General features: G+C 37.3%; 1 protein-coding gene across 2 annotated transcripts in view; it reads left to right on the top strand.

Moving 5' to 3' along the window:
- The window catches only part of Dnah5 (dynein axonemal heavy chain 5), a 312,016-nt gene that overhangs the window by 275,715 nt on the left and 18,326 nt on the right, over positions 1-17,975 (top strand). For both annotated transcript variants that reach the window (XM_074077723.1, XM_074077724.1), the window contains 7 exons: positions 4,627-4,748; positions 6,503-6,652; positions 11,559-11,804; positions 12,863-13,082; positions 14,391-14,596; positions 15,226-15,429; positions 17,139-17,354. In XM_074077723.1, the coding sequence (XP_073933824.1) occupies positions 4,627-4,748; positions 6,503-6,652; positions 11,559-11,804; positions 12,863-13,082; positions 14,391-14,596; positions 15,226-15,429; positions 17,139-17,354 (1,364 nt within the window). The remainder of the gene's footprint in view (positions 1-4,626; positions 4,749-6,502; positions 6,653-11,558; positions 11,805-12,862; positions 13,083-14,390; positions 14,597-15,225; positions 15,430-17,138; positions 17,355-17,975) is intronic.

Consider the following 17,975-nt stretch of genomic DNA (forward strand, 5'->3'; position numbering starts at 1 on the left):
ATGGCCCCCGAAAACAAGCAGGAGTAGCAATACTTATCTCTGACAAAGTAGACTTCAAACCTACATTGATCAAACGAGATAAAGAAGGACATTCCATACTAATAAAAGGGGAAATAGACCAAAAGGAAATAATAATCATCAATCTGTATGCACCCAATGTCAACGCACCCAATTTCATCAAACATACCCTGAAAGACCTAAAAGCATATATAAACGCCAACACAGTGGTTGTGGGAGAGTTTAACACTCCATTATCATCAATAGATAGGTCATCCAAACAAAAACTCAATAAAGAAATCCAAGATCTAAAATATGCAATAGATCAAATGGACCTAGTAGATGTCTACAGAACATTTCATCCAACCTCTACACAATATACATTCTTCTCAGCAGCCCATGGTACCTTCTCCAAAATAGATCATATCCTAGGGCACAAAGCAAGCCTCAGCAAATATAAGAAAATAGAAATAATACCATGCATACTATCTGACCACAATGCAGTAAAAGTAGAACTCAACAACAAAAGTAAAGACAAAAAACATGCAAACAGCTGGAAACTAAATAACTCATTACTTAATGAAGAATGGATCATCGATGCAATAAAAGAGGAAATTAAAAATTTCCTGGAAGTCAATGAAAATGAAAACACAACCTACCGGAACCTATGGGACACAGCTAACGCAGTCTTGAGAGGAAAGTTTATAGCCATGAGTGCATATATTAAAAAGATTGAAAGATCCCAAATCAATGACCTAATGATACATCTCAAACTCCTAGAAAAACAAGAACAAGCAAATCCCAAAACAAATAGGAGAGAAATAATAAAAATAAGAGCTGAAATCAATGAAATAGAAACCAAAAAAACCATACAAAGAATTAATGAAACAAAAAGTTGGTTCTTTGAAAAAATAAACAAGATCGATAGACCCCTGGAAAACCTGACTAAAATGAGGAGAGAAAAAACCCAAATTAGTAGAATTAGGAATGCAAAAGGGGAGATAACAATAAACACCATGGAAGTCCAGGAAATCATCAGAGACTACTTTGAGAACCTATATTCAAATAAATTTGAAAATCTAAAAGAAATGGACAGATTTCTAGATACATATGATCATCCAAAACTGAACCAAGAGGAAATTAATCACCTGAATAGACCTATAACACAAAATGAAATTGAAGCAGCAATCAAGAGTCTCCACACATAGAAAAATCATTAGCATTTCTATACACTAACAATGAGCAAACGGAAAAAGAATGTATGAAAACAATTCCATTTACAATAGCCTCAAACAAAATCAAATACTTAGGTGTAAACCTAACAAAAGATGCGAAAGACCTCTACAAGGAAAACTATACACTTCTGAAGAAAGAGATTGAGGAAGACTATAGAAAGTGGAGAGATCTCCCATGCTCATGGATTGGTAGAATCAACATAGTAAAAATGTCGATACTCCCAAAAGTAATCTACATGTTTAATGCAATTCCCATCAAAATTCCAATGGCATTCATTAAAGAGATTGAAAAATCTACTGTGAAATTTATATGGAAACACAAGAGGCCACGAATAGCCAAGGCAATACTCAGTCAAAAGAACAATGCAGGAGGTATCACAATACCTGACTTCAAACTATATTACAAAGCAATAACAATAAAAACAGCATGGTACTGGCACAAAAACAGACATGAAGACCAGTGGAACAGAATAGAGGACCCAGATATGAAGCCACACAACTATAACCAACTTGTCTTTGACAAAGGAGCTAAAAATATACGATGGAGAAATAGCAGCCTCTTCAACAAAAACTGCTGGGAAAACTGGTTAGCACTCTGCAAAAAACTGAAACTAGATCCATGTATATCACCCTATACCAAGATTAACTCAAAATGGATCAAGGAGCTTAATATCAGACCCCAAACTCTTAAGTTGATACAAGAAAGAGTAGGAAATACTCTGGAGTTAGTAGGTATAGGTAAGAACTTTCTCAATGAAACCCCAGCAACACAGCAACTAAGAGATAGCATAGATAAATGGGACCTCATAAAACTAAAAAGCTTCTGTACATCAAAAGAAATGGTCTCTAAACTGAAGAGAACACCCACAGAGTGGGAGAAAATATTTGCCAATTATACATCAGACAAAGGACTGATAACCAGAATATACAGGGAACTTAAAAAACTAAATTCTCCCAAAACTAATGAACCAATAAAGAAATGGGCATGTGAACTAAACAGAACTTTCTCAAAAGAAGAAATTCAAATGGCCAGAAAACACATGAAAAAATGCTCACCATCTCTAGCAATAAAGGAAATGCAAATTAAAACCACACTAAGATTCCACCTCACCCCTGTTAGAATAGCCATCATCAGCAACACCACCAACAACAGGTGTTGGCGAGGATGTGGGGAAAAAGGAACCCTCTTACACTGTTGGTGGGAATGTAGACTAGTACAACCACTCTGGAAAAAAATTTGGAGGCTACTTAAAAAGCTGGACATCGATCTACCATTTGATCCAGTAATACCACTCCTGGGGATATACCCAAAAGACTGTTACTCCAGAGGCACCTGCACATCCATGTTTATTGCGGCACTATTCACAATAGCCAAGTTATGGAAACAGCCAAGATGCCCCAGCACTGACGAATGGATTAAGAAAATGTGGTATCTATACACAATGGAATTTTATGCAGCCATGAAGAAGAACGAAATGTTATCATTCGCTGGTAAATGGATGGAATTGGAGAACATCATTCTGAGTGAGGTTAGCATGGCCCAAAAGACCAAAAATCGTATGTTCTCCCTCATATGTGGACATTAGATTAAGGGCAAACACAACAAGGGGAGTGGACTATGAGCACATGATAAAAGCTTTAGCACACAAGGGAGGGGTGAGGATAGGTAAGACACCTAAAAAACTAGCTAGCATTTGTTGCCCTTAATGCAGAGAAACTAAAGCAGATACCTTAAAGCAACTGAGGCCAATAGGAAAAGGGGACCAGGAGCTAGAGAAAAGGTTAGATCAAAAAGAATTAACCTAGAAGGTAACACCCACGCACAGGAAATCAATGTGAGTCAATGCCCTGTATAGCTATCCTTATCTCAACCAGCAAAACCCCTTGTTCCTTCCTATTATTGCTTATACTCTCTCTACAACAAAATTAGAGATAAGGGCAAAATAGTTTCTGCTGGGTATTGAGGGGGGGAGCGGTAGGGGGTGGAGTGGGTGGTAAGGGAGGGAGTGGGGGCAGGGAGGAGAAATGAACCAAGCCTTGTATGCACATATGAATAATAAAAGAAAAATGAAAAAAAAATAAAATTCTGATTCCTAGACCCTAAAAAAAAAAAAAAAAAGATATTCACAGAATAGCTGCCTTCCTCTAAACATTGGACAATGCTTTGGTGTGAAAGGGACAACCTTTCTTTTCCAAGAATAACCTTTCCTTAATCCACTGGTGAGTACCTCATTCTTTTCAGTTGGCTAGAAAATGAGCAGTTGCCATGGAAATTGGCCAACATTTATTCGACACAATGGCACTGTCATTAGGTCTTTAACTATTCCCTGGAGTTAAAACAATATGTTTTGATTTTATGAGCTAATGTATTCATTGAAATGGATTCATGGCCACATTCACCTTGTAAATATACTAAGATGAATTTGGCAAAAGATAACAATTCAGTGGTGCTTGTGGTGCCTGGACAGAGTTTGGCTCAATAACTCTCTTGAGTATAATTATTTGTTTATAACCTATTCTGTTTTAAAGGTGGCCAAATGGACTGGTTATCCTTTTAAGAGTAATGCTTACAGCATATTTTCCCTGAACTACTTTAATGGATGTTATTTATTAGGTAGTTTACCTTACAGAAACTTTCCCAACACTTTCTTTGATTTTAAGTACTATTGCTTACCTATTGAGTTTTTATGAAATGGCAACAATAATATTTTTAAGATGGTATTTATATTTTAGTGCTGGAAGAGTGATGTGAGTTGGGTGAACTTAGATGATTTATGAGTGAAAAGGTGGGTGTGAGTACCAAATAAAAATTTTTGTTGTAGTTAGATTGACCAAATATAGCTGATGTAGCACAGAGATCAACAGGGATGTAAATAATAAACATGTTTGTTGAAGAGAATGCTTTAAACACATCTAACGCTACTGACATTTACAGGCAAATTCTCCATTTAAAATTAGCTATGCCAATATTGGGCCACTCTTCATTTGACAATAGGTGCTCATTCAGTAACCACTGATATGCCCTCAATCCTGTGTATGCAGTTTATGCATTTATATCATGATACTCAGACTTCACTATTCCCTTTTTACAATAGAAGAAGTAGAGGCCCAGACAGATAAGATGACTTATCCTAGACCTTAGCCAGGTGGAGCTAGAATCCAGCATCTGTGGTTTTCTAGGCTATATTGCTAATTATTGAATGTGTTTTTTAAAAATCATCTATTCATTTGCTCAATTTTAAAGCATGTTCTTTACTACTTCTTAAAATTTTGTGCCTCAGAAGTTCCAAATAGTAAAATAATTATAATTAAAAAATTTTAAGCAAAAATTTACTAGGTATATTGTTTCTTTAAAGAAGAAAAATCAGGTAGAGTTATATGTTTAATTTTAAAGGTGGTGCCTCACTGGATCTTAAAACCTGTCCTCCAAAACCATCAAAATGGATCCTGGACATGACTTGGCTGAATTTGGTGGAACTTAGCAAACTTAGACAGTTTTCAGATGTCCTTGATCAGGTAACTTGTTCTGTGAATACATTTAAGCTAATGTCATGGTGAGAAGCTTTCTGATTTATCACTAGCCATCGTATTTGTGGAGGAGAGAGGTTTCTTAATATTGTCACTCTTTTTCTTTTCTTTAATGTTTTTATTATTATATAATAGCTGTGTAGGGGGTTTCATTGTGACATTTAATATTATCACTCTTGATGATGGCATTGCATATGCTTGACTTTCTTGCAGCTCACCACACTGATAAAGCAATTGCACCCACTGCAGACTGGTTGTGCAGAAAGAAATATGCCCAGGAAGTTTAACTGGTTCCTGTCTTGGGCCACAAGCCAGTATCACCAAGTGAATGTCTATGTGTAGGAAGGTTAATAGAGTCAAGTAGATTGAATGATCACACATACTTAAAAACTGTGTCTTCTTTCTAGAGAATAAATGAAAATGAACGTGAAGAGCCTCCATTTAAATATTAAATTTCCTTTTGTCTCTCCCTCTTCTCCTTCCTCTTCTGCTCCTCCCATCACATTGTCTTAGGCATCCAGATATGAACTTCATGATGACACTTGATCTGTTGTCTTTAGAAGTTATAAACCTTCCAGAATTGTTTAGTTCCTGATATATGCTGCAGTCATGGAAGTTGTATACAGAGAGTTAATAGGAACAAGCCAGGAAGCAGGTTCTTGAATATCAGGTTACCACAGAGAAGTGAGACTGGCACTGTGGTGGCTTTATTCAGGGACCAGTGGAATGCTTTTTTTGACCAGGAAATGTCTTATGGTTGGCTCTTTACTTTTCCAGTTTAAGTCCACCAGATGCCTAAATTGTTTTATATTTTGGCTTACAACTGGTGATGCTTATTATTATTGCCATGTATTTGGGTTCAATCTCTATTTTTGGGTTAAATAAATTTATTTTGGGAGATATATTTGGGAAAGGTGACACCTTTCCCAAAGCACCTTGTCTGGGCAGAAATTGCTATCTTCTGGACCTAATATCCTCCCTCCACATTACATAGTCTTTCATGATTTAAAGAATAGAACCTGGAATGATGTTTCTTTTGCTAAGATCTAGTAATACACTTCAGGCCTTCATCAAAGGAAATACACCAGAAGATGATTTTTATCTGTAGACGTTATTTGTTTGTTCAGTGTTTTTGACATGCTATCTCAGTGATGCCTCTTTCTCCCTGTGGTTTTTAAGTTCCAGAGGGTAATACATTGTGTCTTTTTACTCTTTACCAATTGCTGAAAGATAGCAGGTGTCTGATCATCCCTTTGATGATGATACTAAATGGTATATCTCAATTACTCCAATGCTCTATTTAGAGTACTATTCATTCAGTAACAAGTATTAAGTAACTTTGTGTCAGGGAATAAGGAAACATGAATGAATAAGGTTTTGGTCCTCATTATGACAGGATTTTGTGGAGCAAATCGGACATTTTTGAAATAATGAAAATGAGTCTGTATTGATTTCTTTATTCTTCACTGTAAAGGCATAGAAGAAACCAAACATCCTAAGACTCTTCCTACCTTGGAAGCCAGCTATAGGCTAGTGTTAGTTTAGATTGACTTTGGATCAAATCACATTTGATTTTAGACTACCAGACTTTTAGTGACTAGCATATAAAATTAAAAAAAATAGTAAAGGGCTATAGTTCATACTATGTCTGGACTGGTCAGAAGGTTTGATGAAAAATATCTGTCAACTACTACTGATTTTTTGTGTGACATGATATATTTCTTATCCCATGGTATTTGCAGATATCAAGAAATGAGAAAATGTGGAAAGTATGGTTTGATAAGGAAAAGCCGGAGGAGGAGCCTCTTCCTAATGCCTATGATAAATCTCTGGACTGCTTCAGACGCCTTCTCCTTATTAGGTCATGGTGTCCTGATAGAACCATTGCCCAGGTAAAATGTGCATTTTAAAGGACACATAGGAGAATGTTTTAAGGGAGAATTTCTCTTCATATTTAAAGAAATATTTTAAATGTTATTACCAATGAGAATTTCCTTGTAACCTTCTACTAATTTTTTTAGCAACAGAAATGTGAAAAATGGAAAAGTCAACCACAAATAAAGCACTGAGGTATACATTTGGCTAAATGGTTTATTAACCTCCTTTGGTCCAGGTGGTACAACAAATGTAAATGAGGAAACCATGATTCTAAGCTTGGCATATTGGCATAACATAGAGGCAATATTTTATCTTCAGGCATAATTTTATAGTAACTCAAGCATGACATGGGTGCTGTATTTTGCTAGTAGTAAGTCAGTGTTTATCAACAAGAAGAATATAGATGCACTGGGGAGAAAGCAGTTTAGAGGAAAGGACACATTCCCAGACCTACATCATTTTTCCCCAAAATATCACACACACACAAAAAATTCCGTATGTAAGAAAGTATGTTGTCCTAATAATGTTTGAATTTTATAAGTTTAAATATATATTTTGCCTCCAAAGATTCGTTTTTTTCTAAGATCTTTAATCTGCTGGCCTGGCATCATAGACATTTACCCACTGAATAAATTTGGGTCTTAACTTTCACCATTAAAACTGACTCTGATATCCAGCTCAGGTTGACTTCATAAGGGCTTCCACGGAGAAGTCAGAGAGTACAATCAGTTGGAGTCTATAACAGAAGGTAGGCCGTTTCCCCTTCATTCTCCAGAGAGTGTTGAAAACACTGAGTAACCACCTTCAAGTCACTTACATGTCGTGGAATCATGAAAACAGCTAGATCCAATGATTTATTGAGGAAAGAAAAATGAGTTTTGCTACTCAGGGCAATGGGATCACCTTTCCTTTCAGTTTTTCTTTTCAGCTTCATTACTTTTATCCTGCCCAAATGAATTGTGAAATAGTTGCTTTATTTCAGGGCAGTGTAGAAGAGAAGTTTCAATCATAGTTTTCCTTCCCCTTTTCTGTCTCCTGGCTCTCATCCCTCCTCTCTCCCTTTCTCTCTCTCTCACATTCTGTCTCCCTCCCTTCCTTCCTATGACTCTCTTTTTCTTTCTTCTTTTAGAAAAGTTTGAAGTCAGTGCTGAAATATGTAAGTCTACCAAGGTCCTTGGTAACTTTGTCATCTTATGTTGACTCTGTCATCCAGCCATGGACTCCTAACTGGTCCTCTTTTCCTGCTCTGGTTCATCCTGTATGTTCTGGAAGAAATTGAAAGGACCTGCCATTTCTCAGCTTTATATATCTGGCCATGGCTTTCCATGGTTCTTACAATAACACTCAGGTCCTAAACAAGGTTTAGAGGCCCCTCTTGAAATAGGTTCTGCCCTTTGAAGTTTTTATTGCCACTTTAGAATCCTTTTGTAATTTTCTACCAGATAAGTTCTTAGGAAACGCATTAGAAGGCTCCAATGTAGGATACACTCAATCTCTACCCTGATAACAACTTCAGTCCAATGTCATGACTGCTTCTTTGTATTTTGGCTGGCTGAGTATGACTCTCCACATCAGGGAATGTTGTGCTGCCTGGTTGCAAGAATGCTGCATTGTTAAAGGGTATCTAATGCTATGTACACATTGGTGTTTCAAAAATATTTCACAAAGGAAGGTCAGAACAGATGAAGAGCCTTGTGAGTTTATTTTTCCTTCTTCTCAAAGGTTGAGTCTGCTTAATTGAGACTAGATGGAACAAAATCTTCTTTGGAGTTGGGTGAAGAATCATCTGCGCAGACATGGTACTTTGTTTCCATCCATGCAATGAGGTGCTAGCTTTTTACAGATTGGCAGGTCATCCTGAAGCCTGGTGTGCCCACACTGAATTAGCTATTATGCCAGGTATCCTGTCCCCAGGAGGTGACTTGCTTTTTTGGCTCCAAAATTTTTGCATATGTGCCCACTGGATGGAATGCTCACCATTCTGACCCACCTAGCTTACCTCTTTGCCTAGATAGCACTGGAAGTTAAGTAAAGAAGATGAAGAAACTCACTCTTTCTCACGCATGTATGCTTTAGTTTCAAGCCCAAAATCCAGGCCCACTGCATTGGAGGCTGGTCTAGAATTGCAGAGTGTCCTTATGTAGCACATATTTGCATCAAAAAGTCATTACACACCTTGGATTTGTAACCTGTGGCTGTGACTGTCTGGAAATGTCTCTTTCTCAGAGACAGGAATTTCATCCTCAGAAGTCAGTCATAATTTCCATTATAAATAAAATAGCCCTCTTTATCATCTATTCTAGGAATTGACTAACTAAGGCTCACTGCCTGTTTACACACAACTTATGAGCTAAGAATTTTTTAATATTTTTGAATAGCTTAAAAAAAAGCCACAAGGAAAATAATATTTGTGAGCTGTGAAAATTATATGACATTGATATGTGTCGGTGTCTGTAAAGTTTTTAAAGTTTTATTTTATTTTGCTTGATGAAAACAATTGTAGATATTTACGGGGTGCAATATGATATCTCATTACATGAGGATATTGTGAGTAATCAAACCAGGCCATGGAGTTTATTGGAACATAGTGTGCCATTTGTTTATGTGTTATTGACAGCTGCTTTTGTGCTACAATGACGAGTTGAGCAGAGACTATTCAGTCATCAAAGTCTAAATTATTTACTATCTGGCCTGTCAGGTACTGTAGCACATTGGCTCATGGCTTGTATGGTAACATCCATGTTGGGTCTATGTTGAGTTGTATGGCAGTTTGGGCCATGTGAAACTTCTCATTACCCTGGAGTAGAAAGCACTTGAGTCTATGGAGATGCTGTAGTTATGGCTGGTGCCTGTGGTTGACAAGGAACTGCGACTGCAGAATGCCTCATGTCCAGCCTTTGAAGTTCCTTCTGATCACAGAGCTCACTGCTTCAGTGAGTCTGAATGTACAGAGTAGACTTTTGAGGAAGTCAAAGAACATGTCAGGCAAACTTTTTAAATACCTTTCGGAAGACTGGAGAAAAATGTATATTTAGACCCAGGTTACAGACTTTCTTCCTGGATCTTGCCAACCTAGAAAAAATATTGAGAGGTAGAAAATAAATAACATCTTTTGCCCCAAATCCAACTGGATTGAATCCCACCTCTTTAGAACTTTGTTAATCTCTGAATCTAGTGAAGCAGAGGAAGGGTGGAATGGAAGATCTTTTCCATGTATGAGGGGCTCAGGCATTGACTGGTCATTTCATTGCCACTGGTCAGTATCCCTGACCAGTACTTCTTGGGTCTTTGGTAATTTAGGTAGTCTGCCTTTCCCTAAAGTCATTGAGGAATAATTTTCAAGGCAAGAAAACCTGTGTTCTTTACCAAATATTCATGAATTTTAATCTTCCATTACTATGGTGGACTAGACATTATGCAGGGGAGTGTTGGGTTCTTTAGAAGATACTAGAGGGAATTATAGCAGAGTGGTCCAATGAGTAGTGAGGTTAGTGAATAGGAACAGTTGTCTTTTTGTTCTTTGCAATCTCATAAGAAGATGAAAACTGCACTGCTACTGCTTTTAAAATAATCCCCTTACCATCTCATGTGAATGGTAAAGCTTGTTTGGAGAGTGTCTGCATACCAGGGGAAATCAGAAGGTAGAACCACTCTGGACATTCAAAGTCTAGACTCAGCCGGAACCTGTTTCCCATCTCTTACTGAAATAAGAGCAATGCCCTCTTGTGGCTACTACCCTCCTAATCTAACCTGTAAAGAGGAAGAACCAGTGAAGAATATCATACCAATGTGTGTGCTCAGAGGCTACAACAATCATTTTGAGGATAAAGAGCAAGACATGAAAGATGAGGGAACAGTGTATAAGGCTGGCAAAAATCAAACTCTGGATGCTTTTAACCAAGGATAATAGTTGAGTCAGTCTCAATTCCCTTGGGTGCAGGTCTATGTGAAACTTCTCTGGTTGAGAAGTTTCTGTCTGAGTTGTTTTGTGATTCTCTACAGCAGGCCTTGGGGAGGCTCACTGCTTGGCCCTTGTCAGGATTAAAATTAATGTTCACACACACTGGGATCTGCTTGTTTTGGAGAATGATTAATCTGGGGAATCCCACTGGGGAGAGAAATCTGGATTTTTGTTCTCTTGAATACAAAAAAGACATTGGAATTAGAGGAAACTTGTCTTTGAGGAATCCAGTTATTTCTGAGGGAGAGAAGGAGATTAAGGATCATACTTACAAGACTATTTGTTGGCAAATTACTATTTCTACTTTGCTTGAAAAAGACGGTATTGTTACTAAGATTTTTTTATGGTAGAAAATGGAGTTGATACAGTCTATGATCTTATCAGCATGCATCACGAGTTTCACATAGCTAAAATTAACGTTAAAGGGAATGAACCAAAAAGGGAAAAGGATGATGACAATGATGAGGAGAAAGAGTATGACTTCAATCTTTCTAGAGTTTATTCATTCATTGGATAAGTATCCAGTAAGTTTCATTCAATAATTACCTATTTGATAAATATCCATTTAAATACCAGGCATTGTGCTACTTATGTGGTTATTTAAATGCATGTATTTGCCTTAACACATCCTAAATAATAAAATTTCCTAATATTTTTATTTTTTATATATAGTAAAAGCAATCTGTATATTGAAATGGGCTCCACACCAGCAGTCATTCAACTTGGGGCCTGGACTGTTAACTGTGTGATTTTGTATTTGTCAAGTGATGCAGCCTTTCTCAGAATGAGAATACAAATAAGCAGAAAGCAGGAAGAAAAGGAACTCTTTCCCTGGCAGAATTACTGTGGAAATTTTTGAGATAATTTCCAAAAATGAATTTTGGAAACCATACTGCTCTGCACTGCATACATGAAGGAGCTGGAGTGACTTTTGTTGACTTTTGTACTGTCTTTGGCAGGCCCGCAAGTACATCATGGACTCAGTGGGAGAAAAGTATGCAGAAGGAGTTATCCTGGATTTGGAAAAGACATGGGAGGAATCTGATCCACGGACACCACTCATTTGTCTTCTGTCTATGGGCTCAGACCCCACAGATTCCATCATTGCCTTGGGAAAGAGATTAAAAATAGAAACCCGTTATGTGTCCATGGGCCAGGGCCAGGAGGTCCATGCTCGAAAACTCTTGCAGCAGACCATGGCAAATGTAAGGCAAAATGTCTAGCTCTGAAAACACCCCAAGATTATGGTGTGGACATTGTAAATGTTTTTATTGAAAAAATTCCATAGATCAGATACTGGAGAAATTATTATTTCATGACCCCAGAGTTTGCCTGCATTGCATTATGTACACATCTTCTTACACTCATACAATAATTTATGCAAAACATATGGCTTATTATTTTCCAAGGCTCTTGTTATTAGAGTAGTCAAACTCCCAGAGAAGGTTTATTCACATTCTAGAGGGTATATTCCTGGTTGCCAGTATTCTGAGAACTCAGTAGTGGAAGGCAGGTAGCAGTCACAAAATTCAGTAGGTAAACTTTCTTTCATATGTATTCAGTGTGGTACCCTTCCCCCTAATGTGCTGGTTTCTCCAGTCTAGATCCTATCTGCTTTGCCTTCTAAAGAAAATCAACTTCCCATCTTTCACTGGGGGAGGCAGGGACATGCTAGGGGTTGGACTTTAATTATCCTCTTCTTCATTCCCAGAGATACCTGTTGTCACTTGTTCTTGAGTGTTTGGGGAGTTACATGGTATAAATCAGATTACATTTCAGCTTTTCCTAAGCTCCAGGTTAGGATTCAGTTTTCTTCAGTCTGTCTTAAAATTTACCAACATTTTCTCATTCTCACCCTCTTTGTCATTAGGAGTTCATGTCTTTAAAAAATTCCTTCATTGTAGTTTAATGGAATTAGGGAGGGAGCTGAGCTAATTGGATGCTTTCAGTCAGCCATTTTTTCTGTTACTTTTTTTTCTGATTTACTTCGTGTACTGTCAGGACTGCTATAATGGGTCATTACTACATTTGGCATGATAGTATACTGTGGGACAAATGCAAGGAACAAAAACAACAACCACAAAGCTCCTAGTGTAGTTTGGTTACACGTTATTGTATCCTTACACTTGGCCTAGATATTTAGAGTTGTTAAATATCTTCGCTATTAAATTTTAAGGTACCTAACTTCTTAAAGAAAGTAGAAATGGAAATATTTGGGTGAAACAAAAAGTAACCTAATTTCCATTTATTGTTGTTGACTTAGGGAGGATGGGCGCTTTTGCAGAACTGCCATCTGGGACTTGATTTCTTGGATGAGCTAATGGACATAATCACAGAAACTGAGTCTGTACATGGTGCTTTCCGTCTGTGGATGACAACTGAGGTTCACAGGCAGTTTCCCATTACACTTCTTCAGATGTCCATTAAATTTGCCAATGAGCCTCCACAGGGCCTCCGGGCAGGACTAAAAAGAACATATGGTGGTGAGTCAAGGAATGCTTCTGAACCTGTAGGAGTTTTTGCACATCAATTTTTAAAGAATAATAGAAGCAGAATTAGTGAGCAGTACTATTTTTGGCCTGATGGGGAGGTGATAACCCCCTCTTGTGTGCTCCATGGGGAATATGTTCTGACAGTGCTGGTGAGCAGAGGTGGCTTCGCACCTTCTGTTTTCCTGTTTTCCCAATATTGCTCTACTTGAGTCTGCACAGTTCTCCAGCTAGACATCTGCCTTTTTATTTTAACATCAATACCCAACAACTTTGTTGTTCATGACCTTTCTGTTCCTTTCCTAAAGAAATTCAGGAGCCTCTTCCAAGAGGATGGTCTAACTTAAAGTTACAGCTTCCTTCATTTCACTAGGGTCACACATATCAGAACATCAGCTAAGTTAAAAAACAAAAAATAGCAACAAAAGTGACCAGATAACATCCAGTCACAACTGGAGCTGAACTTGTGCTTTGGTCTTTCCTTTTTCTGCTGCTTAGCATCAGTTCTGGGCTCATGGTCATGAAAGGAGAAGGGAACTTCGAGTCAGAATGTTGACTTTGGTCCTTCCTGTTGTCACTTGCTTTGTTCACCTGGTGCTCATCACAGACTGAGTTTCAATTTTCTTTAATGCAGAATAAGGATGGTAAATCTATCAAGGAAGATTGGAATAAATTATAACTAAAATAATGCATTTAATAATTATAACAATAAAGTGATTATTATATGTCAACTTAAAAAATTTACAAGGACTCTAACAAGAGTCAATCCCTACAACCTACAAGGTAATGTGGGGATAAAATAGAAGCAGAAGGATAATGGGAACAAAAATTGAATAATAAGTATACGATGTACACTAGTAGTTGTTACTATTTGAGGTCAGTACTTGGGTTTCAGCGGGCTCCTATATACATAATTTTAATTAATATTGAGTTAATTAAAAGTGTAGGCTCCAGATAATGATAATATAGCAATTATTAGTTAGTAACTATACTGGTAGTATTTACTTTAACTGCTACGTTCCCTCTACCTCTGTTTTGTCTTCATTATCTTGTTAGATTGGCAGGAAGGTGACCCATGTTGGTAAGCCTTTCTTGAAACCCAATCTTGCTGCAAAATCTTCTGAGATAAATGGTCTCTGGATATTCAGAGCTTAAGTTATAATTATCATATGAATGTAATAAAAATAATTCAAAATAGGTACAGTTATGTCAGAAATTTGCAAAAATAATTACTTATAGAAAGAATAGAAAATAAGTGCATATAAGAGATGATACGTTCTTTCATGTGACTGACCACAACAGGTGTGAGCCAAGACCTGCTGGATGTGAGCACCGGGGCCCAGTGGAAGCCCATGTTGTACGCAGTTGCCTTTCTGCACTCCACCGTCCAGGAGAGACGCAAGTTTGGTCCCCTGGGGTGGAATATCCCCTATGAGTTTAATCAAGCAGACTTCAATGCCACTGTGCAGTTTATCCAAAATCACTTCGATGACATGGACATCAAAAAGGTGATGCTGTGTTTGTCTCCCAATGTCAGGGGGTTCTGGGCATGGGTGGCCAAGCTCACCTAACCATCCAGCTTTGGGATCAACCATGTGAGGCTTGGCTGTACTTTAGGGAGATCATCTTTAAGTCAACAACTTAGAGAAGACACTTGATTCTTGATTTTAGGATGAAGTGGACACATTTTGATTATGATTTTTATTTCTCAAAGGCAAGTTTATGTCCCATATAAGACAACCGAAAAGGACTAGTTATAGGGATGGAGGACAGAATGACAGGGGGATTGCTTTTTAAAGTTCCCAAAATTAAAAAATGAGAATCTATATTGTGTTTGATGTATGTGCTTTACAAAGAACTGCCTCAGTATTCTCAAAAAGTCATCTTTAAGAATACTAATATTTAACTATGAAAACATGAATGTAGAAAGAATGTCTATTTTAAAGCATGAACACAAGCTTTGAGTAATTCTTCGTGTTGACCTGTTTAATTTCTTTCTGCACTACCCTTCATATTACTGATGAAGAATGACAGATTGAATCCGTGACATTGATGACCATATGTTCATGATATCACTTGTCAAGGAAAATAAGGATGAGACAATAGTACTATGTAACTGTTCTATAAATTTTCCCAGGGTGTCTCCTGGATCACCATCCGCTACATGATAGGAGAGATTCAATATGGAGGTAGAGTCACTGACGACTATGATAAGAGATTGCTGAACACATTTGCAAAGGTTTGGTTCAGTGAAAACATGTTTGGGCCAGATTTCAGCTTTTACCAAGGATACAATATTCCAAAATGCAGCACGGTGGATAATTATCTACAATATATTCAGGTTTGTCAACTTCAGAATTTTGTGCACAGAGAAAAATATTTGCAGCCCTTTTTGAGAGTTGTTTACACAGTTTGTTCTTTTTAAAAAAATAAATTTTAATGTGATATATACACAAAGCTTCTGCTGCAGATGGTTTATTCATATTTTTATGTTCCCTTGGTTAAATTGTTTATCTTTATTCTATCTGTGCTTTTTATGAGTTCTTTCCCCACCTCCTTCTCTTTTAATGCCAAAGTGAGAAATTTTCTTTGGGAGATGATAGGTTGCCTTCAGCTACCTCAGTTGTAGGGCAAGAACAACTTCTAGAGTCAACATGTTCCATTTTCCAAATGACTTGACTCACCTATGATGTCTGCTCCTAATCTAGGTCTAATGGACAGCACAGGGACAGAGTGTCTAGGAAAATGTTTTGTATAAGTGCTTCCTTTATGAAAGCATTCCTTAACTTTAACAGTATTGACATGGAGAGCCACATCACTCTTTGTTGTGGGTATTGTCCTGTGCATTGTGGGATGTCTGTCACCATCCATGGCCTCTTCCCACTAGATGCTAGTAGCACTAGTACCCAGTTTTTGTACCCAGAAATGCCTCCAGATATTGACAAGTGATCCCTGGAGGGTAAAATTACCCCTTGTTGAGAAACACTGCTCTAAGAAGGGATAAAGGTAGATTTTAACAAGAAACTTGGAAGTATGTTGGGGAAAAATCCGATTTTCAAGAAAACTACATTCTATCTGTATACCTTGAATTAATTAGATTGTGATTTAGCAGTCTCTTTGGCCTCTAAAATTTATTTCAGAGTAAACAAACTAAAGCACAACATCCCCAAAGTGCTAAATTTATCAGTGTATTTATAGGGTTTTTGATACATAAATGTAATGACTTTATCATATATTATCACCTCTACATTTTTATTAATTCGAACAATAAATATATTTGTCTCATTGTACTGGATGTGTCTTTAAATCACAATTAGTAAATAGGAAAAGTGCAGGAGAAGATACAAATTTAAGGACACCTGTTCACAAGGAAATTGAGGTAGCTCATAAGAAGATATATTATGTAAAAATGAATAAAATAAGGGAGAAGGAAAAGTATGAATAAGACAGTAGCAGAGTTTAGTGTAAGATTCTTACATAGAATGTTTGTCAAATTGTGACTTTTCTTTTTCCAGTGGTTGAGAAGTTTGTTGCCTACTTGCTCTGATTCTGGCTGCCTCTGGCTCTCCATAACTTTGTTTTCTCTCTTCTCAGTTGCTCTCTCAATATTTCCTAGCCTTAGTCTTTCACTCTGGGAGAGTACACCTCCTACCTGTGGGCTTTGGGTCATGCTTGAAGTCATTTACTGGGTGTTATAAACAAAATAACCATTTATTTAACTGGTTTGAATTAGATTTGACTATCAGAAAACAAAACACCAATTCACAGATACTTTCATATCTCACATATTATACATGACAGTATCTGATTACATTTTACTTGTGGTGTAGGTCTTAGTGAACCATGAGTCAATTTTATGTTTCTCAGTGTTAATGTTTTTTTTCAGGAAACTAAATTTTTGTGTTTTGGTGAAATTATTGAGGTTTGTAGCCTGAGACAAATAAGACAAATGTAAATGCTTATCCTAGTAAAGCACTTTTTATTTTCTAAGACAATATAGTTTAACTGGTGCTTATGTGGCAGTCTCTGATTGGGATGTTTGTTGTTCAGAGTTTGCCTGCCTATGACAGCCCAGAGGTGTTTGGGCTACACCCCAATGCTGACATTACCTACCAGAGCAAGCTGGCCAAGGGTGTGCTGGATGCCATCCTGGGCATTCAACCCAAGGACAGCTCTGGTGGAGGGGATGAGACCCGGGAGGCTGTGGTAGCCCGCCTGGCTGATGACATGCTGGAGAAACTACCCCCAGACTACAGCCCTTTCGAAGTGAGTAGAAATCCTGACAAAATATCAGCTGTGAATGTGTCTGGTTCTGGGAGAATGAGGAAGAAGGAAGGAAGGCAAAAAGTAATTCTCTGAAATTAAAAAAAAATTCAAAAATAAGTTTCTTAGTGAACCAGAAGAAGAAAAATTTAATTCATGTGTGTAATTATTTCAAAATCCAATAAAGAAACCTGATAAGAATGTTAATATGTATTATCAAATTACAAGTGTTTGCTGGTGGGTTTTTCTTGAGTTTTCCTCTGAGGTTCTGAAGCACGTGTGTGTGTGTGTGTGTGTATGCATGTGTGTGTGTGTGTGTGTGTGTTTTGTGCATATAGTCCTTTTCCACCTGGTTTCAAAAATCTCCTATAGCATTCTTTGTCTTCAGCATCCTACATGAGGAAACTTTAGCTGCTAGCTAATAGCAGACACTGAACTCTAAGACCTATTGTTAAGAGAATAATTTCCATGGAAGCATCTCTGATGACTTGCTTGGAGAAAATCAATACTTTTATCAGCTTTCATATGATTTCTTCATTGTAGGATCAAGAGAGAGGACATTCACATCTATCATAGGTTGACATATTTATGAAGCACTTAAAATGTCTATAAATAGCATAAAAT

The sequence above is a fragment of the Castor canadensis genome, chromosome 6 (assembly GCF_047511655.1).
Source record: "Castor canadensis chromosome 6, mCasCan1.hap1v2, whole genome shotgun sequence".
In the NCBI taxonomy this organism is placed as follows: domain Eukaryota; kingdom Metazoa; phylum Chordata; class Mammalia; order Rodentia; family Castoridae; genus Castor; species Castor canadensis.